The sequence below is a fragment of the Dama dama genome, chromosome 20, assembly GCF_033118175.1.
Source record: "Dama dama isolate Ldn47 chromosome 20, ASM3311817v1, whole genome shotgun sequence".
In the NCBI taxonomy this organism is placed as follows: Eukaryota; Metazoa; Chordata; class Mammalia; order Artiodactyla; family Cervidae; genus Dama; species Dama dama.
The window spans coordinates 48,169,891-48,189,502 of NC_083700.1; the positions used below are offsets into that span (position 1 = coordinate 48,169,891).

At 42.0% G+C, this 19,612-nt stretch overlaps 2 protein-coding genes across 3 annotated transcripts in view; one reads left to right on the top strand and one right to left on the bottom strand.

The window, feature by feature from the left end:
- TLCD4 (TLC domain containing 4) overlaps window positions 1-18,479 on the bottom strand; it is a 112,995-nt gene extending 94,516 nt beyond the window's left edge. Inside the window, exon 1 of one of the 2 annotated variants that reach the window (XM_061121323.1) lies at window positions 18,342-18,479. The gene's annotated coding sequence lies outside the window, so the exon portion shown is untranslated. Of the gene's footprint in view, window positions 1-16,163; window positions 16,709-18,341 lie in introns of those variants that run through there. The other variant, XM_061121320.1, reaches the window with a different exon arrangement.
- Window positions 18,480-18,703: 224 nt separating this feature from the next.
- Window positions 18,704-19,612, top strand: part of ALG14 (ALG14 UDP-N-acetylglucosaminyltransferase subunit) — a 96,535-nt gene continuing 95,626 nt past the window's right edge. Inside the window, exon 1 of the mRNA XM_061121325.1 lies at window positions 18,704-18,935. Within this exon, the coding sequence (XP_060977308.1) occupies window positions 18,797-18,935 (139 nt within the window). The 5' untranslated portion in view covers window positions 18,704-18,796. The remainder of the gene's footprint in view (window positions 18,936-19,612) is intronic.

Consider the following 19,612-nt stretch of genomic DNA (forward strand, 5'->3'; position numbering starts at 1 on the left):
CATAAAGATTCCTCAGGCCTCACAGAATGAGATGGAAAGTGTGGGTGAGCTGGACTGACTCAGGCTGTAATCATTCAGGATAAGAGATTAGAAGGATGACTTAATTATTTATTGCCGCCCAAACTCTCATCAAAGTTCATGCCTTAAAATAATAATTGTTCATTAGCTAACAGTTCTATGGGTCAACAATTTGGGCTGAACTTGGCTGGGAAGTTCTTCAGCTGGTTTTGTCTGAGCTCACTCACAGGGTGACAGTCAGCTGTGACAGCCTGACAAGGGCTTGATGCTCTGAAGTGTTGTCTCCATCTGTCAAGGCCAGCAGCATGCACATGTGACTTGTGCTTGGCTCATCGTTCTGCTATTGCTACCTTGAAATTCTTAATAATTATGAAATAAGAGGCCCTCATGGGCCTTGCACATTATGTTGCCAGTCATGTTGGTGTTTGGTGCTGAATGTCAGCTTGGCATCTTTCTCCACGTAGCTTCTCATCCTTAAAGAGACTAGCCCAAGTTTCTTCACATAATGGTAGAAGCTTTCCAAGAGACTGATGGCAAAGCTTGCAAGGCTCTTGAGGTCTAGGCTCATAAGTGCCACATCATGACTTCTGCATTTTTTATTTATTTACTAGCTGCATGGGTTTCTCTAGTTGCTGTGAGCGGGCTTCTCATTGTGGTGGCTTCTCTTGCTGTGGAGCACGGGCTCTAGGGCACCAGTTCAGTAGTTGCAAAGGGATGTGTGTGGAGGGACAGGATGAGTTTGTGACCATTTATTGCAATCTATCACTGATAGGGTACATGTTTAAGGAAAAATGAAATCATTTCAGTCCTGGACATCTGGTGATTAAGGTTTTTCCAGTGACAAATCCATGCAAAGCTGTCTACTATTCATATAATACAGGTTTAGAATACAAAAGAGAATCCTGGTTGGACATACAAATTTGAAAGCTGTCAGTATGCAGGCGACAGGTGTCTGAATAAAGAAATCAGAACCTCAAGCAAGACTGTATTAGTTCAGGTAAAGGTAAACAAAGAGATTCAGTCAATCCCTCACACCACCGAGATGTCTAAGTGCACCCTTCTTCCCATACATCTCAACCTCTCTCTAAAAGGAGCCATCTGTGGGCCTATTCATTTCCATAGCCAGCTCAAAGTCTACTACCTCTGGGTAAAGTATAGCCTTCTCTGTCTTGTCCAGATGTGGCTACATGTAGTCCAGTGACTTATAAACCAAAAATATTAACTTGTTCCCCACTTTCAACCCAATCTGCAATGGTGGATCAGGAATAGAATACAAACTTCCATGTGAAAAATGAAAGAATGGGAAACACGTAGCAACCTGTAATCCTTAATAGTTTTCTTTCCAGACAGAAACTTTTGCCCTAACCATGGAAGACGTTGCCTGATGAACCCATCTGGATGCCTTTGGTTATGCCTGCAGACCCCTGGGTTCACCCTCTGGGAGGTTCTTCCATGTCCATCATTCACCAGGATCAAGACTGAAGAGGATGTTGGAGACTAGCATTCCTGGAAACTCCTTGAGGACACAGTGAATGGCTTTTGCAGGTCAGATTTATGGTTTCTTTAGTAATGCAACTTCCTAAAAAAAAAACTTTTAGGCTTTTGTACTAATCATATCCAGTTATGTGTCAAAAATGATGCCAAAGTTCTTTTATGAACCTAGTTCTTAAATTAGCTTATTCTGTAGTATCTATGGTCTACTCATTCCTCTTTTCATTGTTTTAATGGTGCTACTTTGAGGTAATCTTAAAAAATAAGTGAGTATAACACCCTTAATCTGATCTTTGCTGAAAGGCTAGATTTCTTTCTTTGTCTGAAGAATCTTAATTTGTTGTTGCTGTTCAGTTGCTAAGTCGTGCCTGACTGTGAGCCCATGGACTGCAGCATGCCAGGCTCCCCTATTATTCACTATCTCCCAGAATTTGCTCAAATTCATGTTCATTGAGTCTGTGATGCTATCTAACCATCTTCTCCTTTGCCGCCCTCTTCTCCTTTTGCCTTCAATCTTTCCCAGCAGCAGGGTCTTTCCAATAAGTTGGCTCTGAATAGCAGGTGGCCCAAATACTGGAACTTCAGCTTCAGCATCCGTCCTTCCAATGAATATTCAGGGTTGATTTCTTTTAGGACTGACTGGTTTGATCCAGGCAGTCCAAGGGACTCTCAAAAGTCTTTTCCAAAACCACAATTTGAAAGCATCAATTCTTCAGCACTCAGCCTTCTTTATAGTCCAGCTCTCACATCTGTACAAGACTACTTAAAAGACCATAACTTTAGACTATATAAAACCTTCCTCAGCAAAGTGATATCTCTGCTGTCTAGGTGCATCATAACTTTTCTTCCAAGGAGCAGATATCTTTTAATTTCATGGCTGCGGTCACTGGCCACAGTGATTTTGAAGCCCAAGAAAATAAAATTTGTCACTGCTTCCAATTTTTCCCCTTCTATTTGCTATGAAGTGCTGGGACTGGCTGCCATATTAATTTTTTGAATGTTGAGTTTTAAGCCAGCTTTTTCACTCTCCTCTAGCACCCTCATCAAGAGGCTCTTTAGTTTCTCTTCACTTTCTGCCTTTAGAGTGGTGTCATCTGCATATCTGAGGTTGTTGATATTTCTCCCTGCAATCTGGATTCCAGCTTGTGACTCATCCAGCCTGGCATTTCACATGAGGTATTCTGCATATAAGTTAAATAAACAAGGTGACAAAAGACAGCCTTGTTGTTCTCCTTTCCCAATTTGGAGCCAGTCTGGTGTTTGAGGTCTAGTTATAACTGTTGCTTCTTGACCTGCATACAGGCTTCTCAGGAGATAGATAAGGTGGTCTGGTATTCCTATCACTTTAAGAATTTTCCACAGTTTGTTGTGATCCACACAGTCAAAGGCTTTAGCATAGTCAATGAAGCAGTAGATGTTTTTCTGGAATTCCTTTGCTTTCTCTATGATCCAACGAATGTTGGCAATTTAATCTCTGGTTCCTCTGCCTTTTCTAAACTCAGCTTACACATCTGAAAGTTCTTGGTTCATGTACTTCTGAAGCCTAGCTTGAAGGATTTTGAGCATAACCTCACTAGTATGTGAAAATAAGCACAGTTGTACAGTAGTAAATGGAAGTGGTTCTCCAGTATTATTGTCTGGACAATCCCACGGTCAACGATGTCTGTTGGGCTATTGTCCACGTGGTTGCAGAGAGTCACACACAACTGAGCATGAGGAATTTTAATGCAAGGACTTTAAAATATATATATATCTGAAAAACAGTATTTATTCTCCTGTTTGGGCTACAAAAATAGTTGGATTTTCTAATCCTGTGAGGCCCAAATTTTCTATACACTCTATTTCCTTTCATCTCTGTTTACAAAACCCTCGTTTCTGATATGAGCTCATCTCTTTCTCAAAAAATCTTGCTAAAGTCAGCAAGGAGCAACCATCACACATTTATATTCTGGTTCTTCCCAAACGCTTCCTCTAAAACTCGTCCATAGAAAGAAGATGGTCAGGCTTCCAAGTTGACTACGTAAAATTTCTACCAAACATTTTGCAATGGTATTACAAGTATCACTGGTTTTCCAGCCTGCAAGATCTATTCCTTCACTGTCAATTGTCTGACTGTTTATGTAATGCCATGTTTTAAGATTCTGTTAGAAGTTCCCCATTTCCAGGTATCAATTTTTATATTAGAGTAAATGCGTCCAATGTGTTCATTGGAAGGACTGATGTTGAAGCTGAACTCCAATACTTTGGCCACCTGATGCGAGGAGCTGACTCATTGGAAAAGACCGTGATGCTGGGAAAGATTGAGTGCAGGAAAAGGGGACAACAGAGGATGAGATGGTTGGATGGCATCACTGACTCAATGGATGAGTGTGGGTAAACTCCGGGAATTGGTGATGGACAGGGAGGCCTAGTGTGCTGTGGTTCATGGGGTCGCAAAGAGTCGGACACAACTGAGCGGCTGAACTGAACTGATGGGACCAGACGCCATGATCTTAGTTTTCTGAATGTTGAGTTTTAAGCCAACTTTTTCACTCTCCTCTTTCACTTTCATCAAGAGGCTCTTTAGTTCTTCCTCGCTTTCTGCCATAAGGGTGGTGTCATCTGCATACATGAGGTTATTGATATTTCTCCCAGTAACCTTGATTCCAGCTTGTGCTTCACCCAGCCCAGCATTTCTCATGATGTACTCTGCATATAAGATAAATAAGCAGGGTGACAATATACAGCCTTGACGTATTCCTTTCCTATTTGGAACCAGTCTGTTTTTCCTTGTCCAGTTCTAACTGTTGCTTCTTGAACTGCATGCAGATTTCTCAAGGGGCAGGTCAGGTGGTCTGGTATTCCCATCTCTTTCAGAATTTTCCACAGTTTATTGTGATCCACCCAGGCAAAGGCTTTGGCATAGTCAATAAGCAGAAACATATTTTTCTGGAACTGTCTTGCTTTTTCGATGATCCAACGGATGTTGGCAATTTGATCTCTGGTTCCTCTGCCATTTCTAAAACCAGCTTGAACATCTGGAAGTTCACAGATCACATATTGCTGAAGCCTGACTCGGAGAATTTTGAGCATTACTTTACTAGCATGTGAGATGAGTGCAATTGTGTGGTAGTTTAAGCATTCTTTGGCATTGCCTTTCTTTGGGATTGGAATTAAAACTGACCTTTTCCAGTCCTGTGGCCCCTGCTGAGTTTTCCAAATTTGCTGACATATTGAGTGCAGCACTTTCACAGCATCATCTTTCAGGATTTGAAACAGTTCAACTGGAATTCCATCACCTCCACTAGCTTTGTTCGTAGTGATGCTTCCTAAGGCCCACTTGACTTCACATTCCTGATGTCTGACTCTAGGCGAGTGATCACACCATCATGATTATCTGGCTCATGAAGATCTTTTTTGAACAGCTCTTCTGTGTATTCTTGCCACCTCTTCTTAATATCTTCTGCTTCTGTTACATCCACACCATTTCTGTCCTTTATTGTCCCCATTTTTGCATGAAACGTTCCCTTAGTATCTCTAATTTTCTTGACGAGATCTCTAGTCTTTCCCATTCTACTGTTTTCCTCTATTTCTTTACACTGATCACTGAGGAAGGCTTTTCTATCTCTCCTTGCTATTCTTTGGAACTCTGCACTCAAATGGGTATATCTTTCCTTTTCTCCTTTGCTTTTCACTTCTCTTCTTTTCACAGTTATTTGTAAGGCCTCCTCAGACAGTCATTTTGGTTTTTTTGCATTTCTTTTTCTTGGGGATGGTCTTGATATCTGTCTCCTGTACAATGTCATAAACCTCCATCAATAGTTCATCAGGCAGTTTGTCTAACAGATATGGTCCCTTAAATCTGTTTCTCACTTCCACTGTGTAATCATAAGGGATTTGATTTAGGTCATACCTGAATGATCTAGGGGTTTTCCCTACTTTCTTCAATTTAAGTCTGAATTTGGCAGTAAGGAATTCATGATCTGAGCCACAGTCAGCTCCCAGTCTTGTTTTTGCTGACTGTATAGAGCTTCTCCATCTTTGGCTGCAAAGAATATAATCAGATTTTGGTGTTGTCCATCTGGTGATGTCCAGGTGCACAGTCTTCTCTTGTGTTGTTGGAAGAGGGTGTTCACTATAACCAGTGTGTTTTCTTGACAAAATTCTATTAACCTTCGCCCTGCTTCATTCTGTACTCCAAAGCCAAATTTGCCAGTTACTCCATGTATTTCTTGACTTCCTACTTTGGCATTCCAGTCCCCTATAATGAAAAGGACATCTTTTTGGGTGTTAGTTCTAAAAGGTCTCGTAGATCTTCATAGTACCGTTCAACTTCAGCTTCTTCAGCGTTACTGGTCAGGGCATAGACTTGTATTACCATAATATTGAATGGTTTGCCTTGGAAACGAACAGAGATCATTCTGTCATTTTTGAGACTGCATCCAAGTACTGCATTTCAGGCTCTCTTGTTGACTATGACAGCTATTCCATTTCTTCTAAGGGATTCTTGCCCACATTAGTAGATATAATGGTCATCTGAGTTAAATTCACCCATTCCAGTCCATTTTAGTTCACTGACTCCTAAAATGTCCATGTTCACTCTTGCCATCTCCTGTTTGACCATTTCCAATTTGCCTTGATTCATGGACCTAACATTCCAGGTTCCTATGCACTATTGCTCTTTACAGCATCGGACCTTGCTTCTATCACCACTCACATCCACAACTGGGTGTTGTTTTTGCTTTGGCTCCATCTCTTCATTCTTTCTGGAGTTATTATTTGGATAACTGATCTCCAGTAGCATATTGGGCACCTACCGACCTGGGGAGTTCATCTTTCAGTGTCCTATCTTTTTGCCTTTTCTTACTGTTCATGGGGTTCTCAAGGCAAGAATACTGACGTGGTATGCCATTGCTTTCTCCCGTGGACCATGTGTCAGAACTCTCCACCATGCCCCATCCATCTTGGGTGGCCCTACACGGCATGGCTTAGTTTCACTGAGTTAGACAAGGCTGCAATCAGAAAGTAGAAGGAAGAGTAGTATGAGGAGCAGTATGACTAGTATGAGGCGAGTAGGAAGGAGAAAATGGAGTCATGGAAGTTCAACTGCCTGATTGAAGACAAAAAAAATTAGAAAAAGAAAATGGCAGAAGCTAGATTTCAGTGAATTAAGAAAAAACAAACAAAAACTAGACAGCAAATATGCAGTAGTCTTTAACAACACTGATCTTATAGGAAAGAAGGGATATGATGGTAACTAATTATGACTAGTTCCACTAGCATGTGGACTAAGATAAGAGCCAGTCTCCAAGGCTGAGTTGGGATATTGGGTCCTAGAGACTAAGGTGGTTCACAGTTCTAGCTGTCCAGCATATACGTAATGTACATCTAAATAGCAGTAACTCAACCGAGCTCTCTGATCCTTGGAAAAGATTACGGAGGTCACTAGTATGCACAGGGCACTATCACTCTAAGACAAGCCCTGTGTCAATCAATACCTGACTTCCGTAGTGCTGGGAGGACCAAGTTTCTTCCATATGCTGAGAGGAGCCTCCATATGCGTGGAGTCCACCAAAAACAGGCTGCCTAGCTACATGTTCAGGATGACCGCCTTTCAACATCTGAAAAATAATTCTGTTCTATGCACACCAGAAGGCTTCAGTTCTATGAAAATAGTCCAATTGCTTAAAAATAGACTGGGAGTGGAAAAACACTCTGGCAAAGGGATAGAAGGTGTGGTTGAGCTATGCAGAACTGGTAGTTTAAAGGAGTTCTGTTGAGCCAGGCCGACTGAGGGAGGGTTTTATTTGATTGTGCTTTTATTTTTTTAATAGGAGAGACTTCAGCTTTAGAGACTAAGGACAAAGATACAATGAGAGTCCATAGTTAAAGATTCAGGAGAAAAGGCATAATTGATGGAGGAAATTGACCATAAAAGGTTTTGTTTCATTTATAGCACCATTTTAGAAAGGAAAATTGAGTTTTTTTTTTTTTTTTTAATTTCTAAGTTAAGACACAGACATTCCACAGTTCCCAGGAAAAGATTAATGAAGTATTACAGAGTGTTAAGAATTTCTCAGGTTCATTTAAGTTATCTTTTAACTTGTGTGTGTGATTAGTCATGTCCGATTCTTTGTGACCCCATGGTCTGTAGCCTGCCAGGTTCCTCTGTCCATGGAATATTCCAGGCAAGAATAGTGAAGTGGGTTGCTACTTCCTACACCAGGGCATCTTCTCAAACCAGGGATCAAACCCGAGTCTCTTGAGTCTTCTGCACTGGCAGACAGATTCTTTTACCAATGTGCCACCTTACTCCAAAACAAATATAACCAGCAAGGATCCCACTGGAGCACTGATGTAAAGAAAGGAATCTTAAGTTTGGGAAACAGCCAAGTCATCTGAGATTTCTATCTAAAAAAAGTTTTCCTGTAAATTGTCAAGCCTGTTTGTAACAAATTGAGAAGCAATTCATAGTGAATAGGGCACCTAATACAGATGAAAAATGATTAGGATATTAAATAAATTGTGGAGATGCTGAGAAGAAACCAGGTTACATGTCACAGCAAGAGCAATATATTCCCTGTTGTAAAGTATACTCAATATTATTCACATAGAATTTTAGGGAGAAAAATAACACTAACCTTTAAGAGGCACATCTGTAAATTTCATTCTTCTTATCCCCTTAATGTAACATGTTCTCTGTATTTTCTGCATGAATTACTTTCCCTAAGTAACATCACTATACTCCTGAAGCCACTAGATGGCCACAGCACATCCACAGGAACTCAAATCAAAACATCAGTGGTGTTGACTTAGCACAGTAGAGCCTTAAGTTCCTCACCTACAAAATGGGGATAATAGTACTTAAGATCATAAGATGGTTGCAAGAGGTAGTTGACAAGCTATACAAATGCCTACTAAATGGTAGACTGCTTGAATGACTGTGTATATGAATTTTGTTTTTTCATATAAAGTTAAGGAATAATGTATAGTCAGATAAGAATGAAAACATAATTTGTGTGTTTCTATCAAGGACAATCAATCTGATTTTGATACTGACCATTTGGTGATGTTCGTGTGTAGATTCATCTCTTGGGTTGTTGAAAAAGGCGTTTTGCTATGACCAGCGGGTTCTCTTAACAAAACTGTTAGCCTTTGCCCTGCTTCATTTTGTACTCCAAGGTCAAACCTGCCTTTATTCCAGGTATCTCTTTACTTCCTACATTTGCTTTCCAATCCCACATGATGAAAAGGACAACTTTTCTCGGTGTTAGTTCTAGAAGGTGTTGCAGGTCTTCACAGAACTGGTCAACTTCAGCTTCTTCAGCATCAGTGGTTGAGGCATACACTCGGATTACTGTGATGCTGAATGGTTTACCTTGGAAATGAACTGAGATCATTCTGTCATTTTTGAGATTACATCAAAGTACTGCATTTCAGACTCTTTTGTTGACTATATAAGAGCTACTTCATTTCTTCTAAGAGATTCTTGCCCACAGTAGAAGATATAATGGTCATCTGAATTAAATTCACCTATTCCCATCCAATTTACTTCACTGATTCCTAAGATGTCAATGTTCAATCTTGCCATCTCCTACTTGACCACATCCAATTTACCTTGATTCATAGACCTAAGGTTCCTATGCAATATTGTTCTTTACAGCATTGGACTTTACTTTCACCACCAGACATATCCACAACTGAGCGTTGATTCTGCTTTCGCCCAGCCACTTCATTCTTTCTGGAGCTATTACCAATTGCCCTCTACCCTTCCACAGTAGCATACTGGACACCCTCCAACCCGGGGGGCTCATCTTCTAGTGTCATATCTTTTTGCCTTTCATACTGTCCATGGGGTTATCCAGGCAAGAATACTGGTGGAGTGGGTTGCCATTTTCTTCTCCATTAGACCACGTCTTGTCAGAACTCTTTACTGTGACCCATCTGTCTTGGGCAGTCCTGTACAGACAGCATGGTTCATAGCTTCATTGATCTACACAAGGCTCTCCACCATGACAAATCTGTGAGAGCTGGTCCATAATGAAGGCTGAGTGCTAAAGAATTGTTGCTTTCAAACTGTGGTGCTGGGCAAGACTCTTGAAAGTCCATTGGACGTCAATGAGATCAAACCAGTCAGTCCTAAAGGAAATCAACCCTAAATATTCATTGGAAGGACTGTTGCTGAAGCTCCAATATTTTGGCCACCTGACACAAACAGCCAACTCACTGGAAAAGACTGATGCTGGGAAAGATTGAAGACAGAAGGAGAAGGGGCTGGTAGAGGATTATATGGTTAGATAGCATCACCAACTCAATGGACATGAATCTGAGCAAACTCCAGGAGGGAGTAGGGGACAGAGCCCAGCATGCTACAGTCCATGGGGTCACAGAGTCAGACACAACTTAGTGACTGAAAAACAATAACAATAAATCAAGGACAAAAAGTTCTATGGAAGCAGAAAGCAACTTGAGAAAGACAGAATAAAGGGCACATGTACAGCGAAGAAGAAAAGATGGATTTGATGGAGGTGCTGGTCAGAGGCTCTGGGAGGGGGAGGAAGGGTTGGAACGAGTAGAAAATTAATTCAGCAGATATCAAAGACAAGCAGTGTTACGTGAAACTAAAACAAAAAATATGAAAATTAAAAGAGCTACTTCTATTGTGGTTGTCATTAGTCAGGAGTATAATGTGGTATGGTACTTACCATGATAGTTTTGGAATACATTTATAAATAAGATTTTAATGTCTTGTTAAATTTGGAACTGATAAGGCATTCTGGGTGCACAAGGCTAGGGCAGGGATTTATAAACATACCTGGAAAGGCGTAGCTGAGATAAATGGACATAAAGTGAGAGGAAAAAAATAGCACATCTAGACATTTCACTGCAAATATATTGAATCAAGCGTTAAGATGAATTTACAGTGAAATGACTAGATACACTAATTTTGTTCTCTCACTTTATGTCTAGAGAGAGAGAGAGAGAGAGGAGCATACATTTGTCTGTCAACCTATCTAATCTAGTATCGTATTTTAAATGTATCAATGCTTGGTGAAAAGGCTAGAAAACAGTAAACCAATCCTTGACTGGCATGTGAAACAGCTACTTTTCAAAATCCTTTTCCTCCCATTGAGCTCTAATTTTATAAATGAAAAGTCAGGCGTAGTAAACAATACTGCATTTCTATCTTGCTTACTATAATGTACAGCACAGCAGCTAGTATAAATACACAATAAACACATTTAATGATACTGTAGAAGATAAAGTGTGAGATATTTTGAATTCTGACTACCAGTTCCTGGCTTTGTGACCTACAGTATATGATGTGATCTCTCTGTACCTTAATGTCTTCATTTGCAAAATGGGGGTCACTATAATGCCTACCTCATGGAGTTGTTGTGAGCATTAAATTAGTTAATTCATGATCTGAATGCTTGGCATATATTAGGCACACAGTAAAATGCCACTTAAGGATTAAACAATCACCTTCAAGAGGTAGCATTCAAGGAACACTAGGAAGTGGCTTCCTCTAGGAAAAGGTTGTGACTTAAATATATACTAAGAGTGTGTGTGTGTGTGTGTGCGCGCGTGCGTGTATGTGTGCAGTCACTCAGTTATGTCCAATTCTTTGCCCTGACAGCTCCTCTGTCCATGGAATTTCCCAGGCAAGAATACTAGAGTGGGTTGCCATTTTCTTCTCCAGAGGATCTTCCCTAACTAGGAATAGAACCCACGAATCCTGTGTCTCCTGCTTGGCAGGTGGACTCTTTACCACTGAGCCACCTGGGAAGCCCTATATGTTAAGTATATTTGGCCAAAAACAGTCTTGGCTATGACTCCGATATTTGGTTGTACTGGCACAATTTCTGCCGCCTATCCGACCCAACCTTCCAGAAGATCTTTACGGTAAAGCATAGAACCATCCATCCTGGTGGCCACAGTTCTATCTCTGGCCCAGGCTAAGAACTCCCTTCCAGCTTTATCCTACCTTGTCAAGGACAAACATAATGCTGACCAAAGTGGGCCTCTCTGGCTCTTGCAGAAAAGCTTCATTCTTCTTTACCACCCTCATTAGGATTGAAGATTGCTGAACTCTGGTGGGAAGAGCTTCGCTGCTAGGCTTCGTGGCAGCCCACACCTCAAGGCAGCCCAAGAGAGCATGGGAGGGTGACTTTTCTCTAGGAGGCTCTGGTAAGACGAACACAGTTCATATAACCAGGATCACTGTAAAGTCACTGTTGGGGTGTTAACTGTCACTGCCCACAGAGTGCAGCATGTAACAGGTACTAATACACCTGGATGAGAATGAATTGAGTCCCTGCCCTCAACCCTCTTTACTTCAATCCAGAAGCCTCCCAGATGAGCCAGAAGCCTCATCTCTGTACTTACTTGTAAATCCCCCAATCTGACCCAAATGGCATTCCTCACCACCTTACAAACCCTTTCACTGCACCTTTGGACCTCTTGATCTTAAATGCAAATTTTCCCTGAACCTTCAACTTTTTTCTGAATGTCTTCTTCACTTTGCTGCATAAGCTGAAAACTCACTTTCTCACATTTCTTCAATATGTCTCTCAAACAGAGGCTGTCTGATTCTCACATCCTTACAGGAGGTGGGGAAGGTACTACTCTTGGACCCCATCACTGCTTCCAAACCATTTCTCCTTCTTCTTTCAAAAACTTCAGCTCCTCTGAAGTTCTAGTCATGCTGTTGTACCACCCTATATCAGCGTCCCTAACAGATGGCATGCAGATGGCACAGTTGTATTTGGTTAATTTGAAGATGATTTAATAAAGGGACTGCAGTTGACCCTTGAACAAAGGTCAACTCATTGCTGACCCTAACCCTAACCCTAAATCCTAACCCTAGGGTGGGGGTTAGAGTTTTCATTCTGTACAGTGGAAAATTCTAGTATAATTTATAGTCAGCCCTCCATATCCATGATTCCTTCATATCTGTGTTTCCTGCCTCCACAATTTCAACCACCTTCAGACCACGAATACTGAAGTGCTTATTATTGAAAAGGCTCCACTTGTGTTGTTCAAAGGTCAACATATTTACAAAGGTGTGAATGAGGTAAGGAAGGCACAAGAGGTCATGCAGCAACTCATGTTAGTATCAGTGGAACTATCATCATTCCTAGGCCTGGTGGAACAAGAAAAAGGAGCGCTGGCACCCAGAAGGAGACAGATGTGTAGACAAAGCCACGCTGAAGAGCAGAGATCCGAGTTCAGGGACACAGCCTCCCTCCATCCAATCTTCTGAGGATCCCCATTCACCAAACCCAACCAGAACCAGAGAGCAAAAAAACCCAGTTGGTTTAATCTAGGTTTGAGCTCCCATGGCACTGAGCACGATGGAGAAATGTGGATCTGGGGGGACAGATGGAACATATCTAGCTTAAAACCAATGCTTTTTGGGGGGACTTCTCTGGTAGTCCAATGGGTAAGACTCTGTGCTCCCAATGCAGAAGTCCCAGGTTCTATCCCTGGTCAGGGAATTCTATCCTGCATGTGGCAACAAAGATAGAAGATCCTTCTTGAGTGCTGCAACTAAGATCCAGTGTAGCCAAATAAATAAATATCCTTTTTTTAAAAATGCTCTTTTGGGTTGCTATCATCTTTCAACCTCTTACTTTTTGAAGATGTGAACTCCTAGCTCATTTTCTTCCTCTCTGCCCCTTAGTGACCTCAGCATCCATTTGGGTGTGCACCCCCACCCCGTGATCTTTTTCATCCATTCATACTGTCACACCCTAACTACTACCACCAATAACAATATTGGCTTCAAGCATCTCATTTGCTGACCACCACTTCTTATCTCTAAAGTTCGCTGACTCTTTTCATTGCAATTTTTAAACATTTTTAGGCCTCCAATCCACTGACTTTATACTCTTCCACAACTCATCCACAGTCCCACCACCGCTGCCCTGTCTTCACTTTCCACTGTGTCCAGAGAAAACTCCATGGACCTCAGTCCCTTGAAAAGAACCTCTCTAATGTATTCACCTGTCAAAAATTTAACTCTGGTTAAAGCCAACTGCTCGCCTTTTCCAGTGGTGGGGGAGACAAAATCATACCAACTGGCTTTTCTCTATATTTGCTATCTCAAGCTACAAATGGGCATCCCAATCCACTCAGAAATCCTAGGCTGATCCTGGTAAGTATGCCAATTACTCTTCAAGATGCCTAATTCATGCATTCTTTCTTCTTGAGCTCCTTATACTCATCTGCACCCAAGTCTCCACACCCTTCTCTATTCTACAAACCTCCCAGTACCGTATCCATATCCCTGCCCTCCATCCTGTAACCATGGAATAAGGGTCCCTCCTATCAAAGCCCAACCACTCCCCTTGTCCTCAAGATTCCAATCCTTTTCATTTTTAAAATAAATGCATTACAGGACTTCCCTGGTGGTCCAGTGGTTGGGAATCCGCCTGACAATGCAGGGGACATAGGTTCAATCCCTGATCTGGGGAAATTCCACATGCCACAAGGCAACTAGGCCCGTGAGCCCCAGCTGCTGAAAACACACACTAGAACCCGAGAGCCACAACTACTGAAGCCCACGTGCCCTAGAACTTGTGCTCTGCAACGAGAAGCCACTGCAATGAGAAGTCTGCCTACCATAACTGAAGAGCAGCCCCCACTTCCCACCACCAGAGAAAGCCCATGCACAGCAATGAAGACCCAGTGGAATCAAAAATAAAAATAAATAAGTAAGTAAGTAATTTAAAATAAATAAATGTGTTCCTGTTCTCATTCCCTTTCTCTCCTGCATCAATTTGCCTCTACTGGATTATTTTTAACATCAAAATGAGTTGGTGATGGACAGCGAAGCCTGGCGTGCTGCAGTCTATGGGGTCGCAAAGAGGCAGACACAACTGAGTGACTGAACTGAACTGAATATGACAATTAACTTCCATCTTAAAAATGTTTCCCTTATATAAGGAATTTAGAAAGATAGTAATGATGACCCTGTACATGAGACAACAAGAGACACAGATATAAAGAACAAACTTTTGGACTCTGTGGGAGAAGGCGCAGGTGAGATGATCTGAGAGAATAGCATTGAAACATGTATATTACCATATGTGAAACAGATGACCAGTCCAAGTTCAATGCCTGAAACAGGACAGTCAAAGCCAGTGCACTGGGACAACCCAGAGGGATGGGATGGGGTGGGAGGGGAGTTCAGGATGGGGGACACATGTACACCCATGGCTGATTCATGTCAATGTGTGGCAAAAACCACCAAAATACTGTAAAGTAATTAGCCTCCAATTAATTAATTGATTAATTAATCAATAAATTAACTTTTTAAAGAAAAAAATGTTTCCTTGACTACAAATTCTCCTCCATTTCCCATCCAATTCATCCATTCCCCTTCAAAGACAAACTTGAAACAACTATGTACAGATGCTGCTTTTCTGCATCTCCCAGTCTCTCCTCTGCCCATTTCTATCTGCCTTCCACTACCACAATTCCATGGAAATGCTGTTCCTGTTTAGACTACCAGTGACTAATTTGTTCCCAAGTCACTCGATGTGATTTATCTGCAGCATGTGACATAGCTAACTGGACTCCTATTCTTGAATCGTTTTCCTCCTGTGGTTTTTGTGGACACCATTGTTCCTGATTCTCCTCCCTGGCTCCCTGGCTTTTCCTTCTCCATCTTCTTTGCTGGCCCAATCTCCTTGACTGGATTTCTAAATATTAATGACCCCAGACTCTTCTCTACTCTGAGCTGTCTAATACACTAGCTATTGGCTAATGCCAATGTATCTATTTAAGTTTAAAATAACTGAAATGAAATAAAAGTTCAGTTCCTCCATCACACTAGCCACATCTCAAGGGCACAGTAGGTGAATGTGTCTAGTGGACAACATGGTCACAAAACATTTCCGTCATTGCAGAAACTTCTGTTGGGACCCGACTGACCCAAATTCCTTCCCTAGGTGATCTCACCCAGCTAGTCCCAAGGCTTTAAACACCATCTATGTTGAATTCGAAATTTACACCTCTGGCTCTAACCCAGACTTCAGATTTATACATAAAGTGCCTGATACAACCACTAGGATGTTTAACAGGCTATTCAAACTAACATCCAAAACAGAACACTTCATTTTCATCCCCTCCTCCCCTTTCTTTACCCACAAAAGCTTGTTTCTCTTCCTGTCTGTCTAGTCTTGGCATGACAGCACCCAATCAGTTTTCAAGCCAAACATCTAGGAGTCACCTTGATTCCCAATAGTTAATCCATCAATGAGTCTTACTGACTCTATATATAAAATATATGTCAAATCTTCCTTCTTCTGCCTCCCACTGTCATCTTCCTAGTCTAAGGTTTCTGTCTGGATTAGTGTCCTTTTCATATACAATCCCCTGCACCGAAACATAGCACACAGCATGTGTACATTAAATATGTTGAAAAAAATTAATAAGTATAATGCTATTCAATAGTGCAAAATAATCTTACTTTTAAAAATATTCATGAATAATACTTGTTAAAGAAATTTTAGAAAACAGATTTAAGACAATAAAAATCACTTCCAGACTTTACTTGGGATTGATTACAGCTCAATATTACTATTCAGTTTATCAATTATTAATAACTTTCACACTTTCATACACTTAACCTCTGTGCATTTATCTGCATCATCAGTGTAGCTTACCTCCCCAAAAGAAGTTTTCGTTGCTCCTTCCTGATCAGTCCAGCCTTTTCTGATTAATCCAGTATAGTTTCTTGGCATCTTAATTATATTCCATGCCTGTCAAGCCCACAGGACTCAGCTCACAGAGCAGACATTTATGTGTTCAGGAGTTCCCAACTTGGTTTCTGTCCCTGCCAGCCACTCAGCTCCTCCCTGCTTCCTCAACTTCCTTGTCAGCCTTAATTCAAAATAACTCAACCAATAACTCCCAACAATGTCTGCTACTCCACCTTCTTTGATTCTCAGCATTTACTGGTAGTCACTAAAACGCTTGATCACCCCCTATTCATTCCATCTGCAACTAAGTGTGGGCAAGCTGATTTTTCATACAGGTACAGGTAATTCCAGTAGTGAGGGGATGGGTAGTAGGGAATGCAGGGGTATCTCTTGGGGCTTGGATTCTAGACATTATCAATATGTCCAACATCTGCATTGCCTGTGTTCAGTTTACAACACCACCTCAGACATACTATCTCCGCAGCAATCCAAACACTATTATTTGCCTACCCAACAATTCTCTCTCCTCCACCCTCCTCCAACTTCCTCCTCTCCAACAGGATGACCATTTTGTTCAGCACCCACCCAACACCAAACAGCCAGATACAACAGGTGAGTTGTATGGCATCCTCCATCCTACCCCAGCCAGCTTTGTGGTCTCACTCCTTTGATGAATGGGCAGGTGATATAAACATGGCCAGAGAGTGAAAGTCTTCTGTGAGAGGTTCTGGAAAAGGTTTCCTCACTCTTAAAAAAAAGGGGAGGGGGGGCGATGACAAGATAACCTCTTGAAATCTGGAGACCACCCTATCTGGATGTAATTTCTGAGACCACTAATATCTGCTTTTAAGTAGGAAGGGAAACAGCCTTAAGTTGAAGCCATTGCTGGGAATGGCAGAGTGGGCAGATGAAAGAAAACTATATCCTTTGTAATGTTCTTAAGCTGTTGTTCATACTGAGCCAGAGGCTCTACCTCTGGACTTTCATCTATGTACTCCTAAGCCCAGGGGATTCTGATGCTATCAAAATTTGAGAGGCCCTGAGTTCTAAATCCACAATTATAAAACTTCTCCACCACTACCAGTGAAGTAATCTGAAGCAATTTAATTTTTATAGAATCCTTTTCTTTATCTGTAAAGTGCAAAAATAATATTCACCTTATGACCTTATTATGAGGATACAGGGTTAAGAGGATTTGATAGAATACAGGACATGCTGCAAGGTCCATTAGCCAGAAAATGATGCTACGTAGTCCCTAAATATTTCCCAAACTTGCCTGCTTATATAAATAGACGGATTGGTTAGATGAGTTGATCTCAGGTCTCTCCCCTGGAGATTCTGTTTCAGTAGCTCCCTACTGTACCCTAGAAGTCACATTTTAAAAAACACTGTTCTAGGATCTAAGCAAGTTTGAATTTAGCAAAGGAATGTGTGAACGTGTTGCTCAGTCGTGTCCTACTCTTTGTGATCCCGTGGACTTTAGCCCACCAGGCTCCTCTGTCCATGGAGTTCTCCAGGCAAGAATACTGGAGTGGGTTGCCATTTCCTTCTCCAGAGAATCTTCCTGACCCAGGATCCAGGGATGGAACCCAGTTCTCCTGCATTGCAGGCAGATTCTTTACCATCTGAGCCACCAGGAAAGACCTAGCAAAGAAATACACAATGTAAACAGGAGTTGGAGTTTCCACTGTCTAAATCCAGATCTGCTACTACCTCACCTGGGGAAGCTGTTCAGCCTTTCTGGACTTGTTTACTCCTCTGTACACTTGTCCTATCTAACCTACAAGTCCACGGGGGACTGAAGGCAAATCACACGTGAGGTGAAGGGGCTTCTCTACTCTCAGTATTTTTATATTGCTGTAATGTGAATTAAGTAAACACAAAATTAAGCAAAATTGAGATAGGGGAGGTGTTGCCTTTATGTTAAAACTAACTGAATAGGATGATGCTATCTCTAGCCAGCCGCCTTGAGCCCCTGGGCGTCCACTCCTCTCAGGATCACGGCGTAACCTGAGGTGATCACCCTCAGCTACTCTGGTCAACACTGAGATCTGTGAAAACGTCTAGAAAAATGAAAAGCCTGAGTGTTGGGAAAGAGGAGAAAAACGAAGACCCTATATTCAACTTTCTGTACAAAGGTACCTTTAACTGGCAAACACTTTCAGTAGCTGCGCATGTGCAACAGAAACATTTCTCTCGGCGTTTCATAAAGAAAAACGGCGATGTATGCCATTGGCCTCAGGTGGAAGTCACAAAGTTGGTAAAGCTGGAACACCTGCTAACTTGGGCACTCCCGGGTTTTTAGGGCGCATAGGTGGCCTGACATTCTCATGAGCTGCAACCAAACTTCTCCAGCGCGTTAATCCGTGAATTTCAGTTTATGCACTGGCTGTAGGTTAGCAGAAACCCCCCGGAAGCCAGCGGAGCGCTCTGAGGCCCGGCTTCCGCCTCTGGCCTTGAACTCCTCCCACCTCAAGCAAGCCACGCCCATCAAGACGCCCACTCTTCGAGTTTGAGTCTCGGGAGATCCCGTAGATTTGAACTCTGACCGCTCCTGCGGCCGGCACCGGGATAGCACGCATGCGTATTTTCTTTGAATGAGTGGTGCGCTTATCCTCGCGGCGGCTGCAGGAGCCCTGGCCTTGCTGCTGCTGGCAGTGCGGCTGTGGGTAGTCCTGAGTCCTCGCGCTCCTGTGCCTCGGCGGTCTCTCAGCCTCTTGGTAGTGGCTGGATCTGGTGAGTATACGGGCCGTGACTGGCGGCCTAGGGTCGGAAACTACAAAACCCGGTGTCCACCGCGGCGCTGTTCGCGGCGCCTGTAGGACTTTCTGCAGCTTTGCATGCTGAGATTTGTAGTTTGTCTGCGTGATTGGCTCAAGTCAGCCCAGTCTGGGCAAAACGCTGGTTTGTTGTCAATGTGCCGCAGGCCGCGCGTTTATTGACAAGTGCGTAATTTACACTTGTCTGTAATAAGCTTTTCTGTAGCGTATATTTTTCTAACAAAGTAAGTATCAGTTACCAAAGATGACACAGAAGCCTCTTGATGCAACATGAAATTTCCCTGAATAAACATTGTTGTTTTGCATTATTAATCTAGACATTTGGGATTTAATTTAGGAATCACAGTTACTGCATGAAAAACGAGACAAACCGAATCGTCGCATTTATAAGTATACATATACAAAATCTGCGAGTGTAGAAGCAATTACCTACTAACAGGAGAACAACACACACCTCAGGATGTTGTGTCAGGGAATGAACAACAATCTGTACAGTCAGATAATGCAATCTAAACGGAATCGGCCAACTCTGTAGGCGCTTACAAGTTTAAATAGACAGCTCTGAGAGCCATACATACCCACACTATGTACATACAGAAATGCCAGAAGATTGCATTCAGAAAGATTATTATT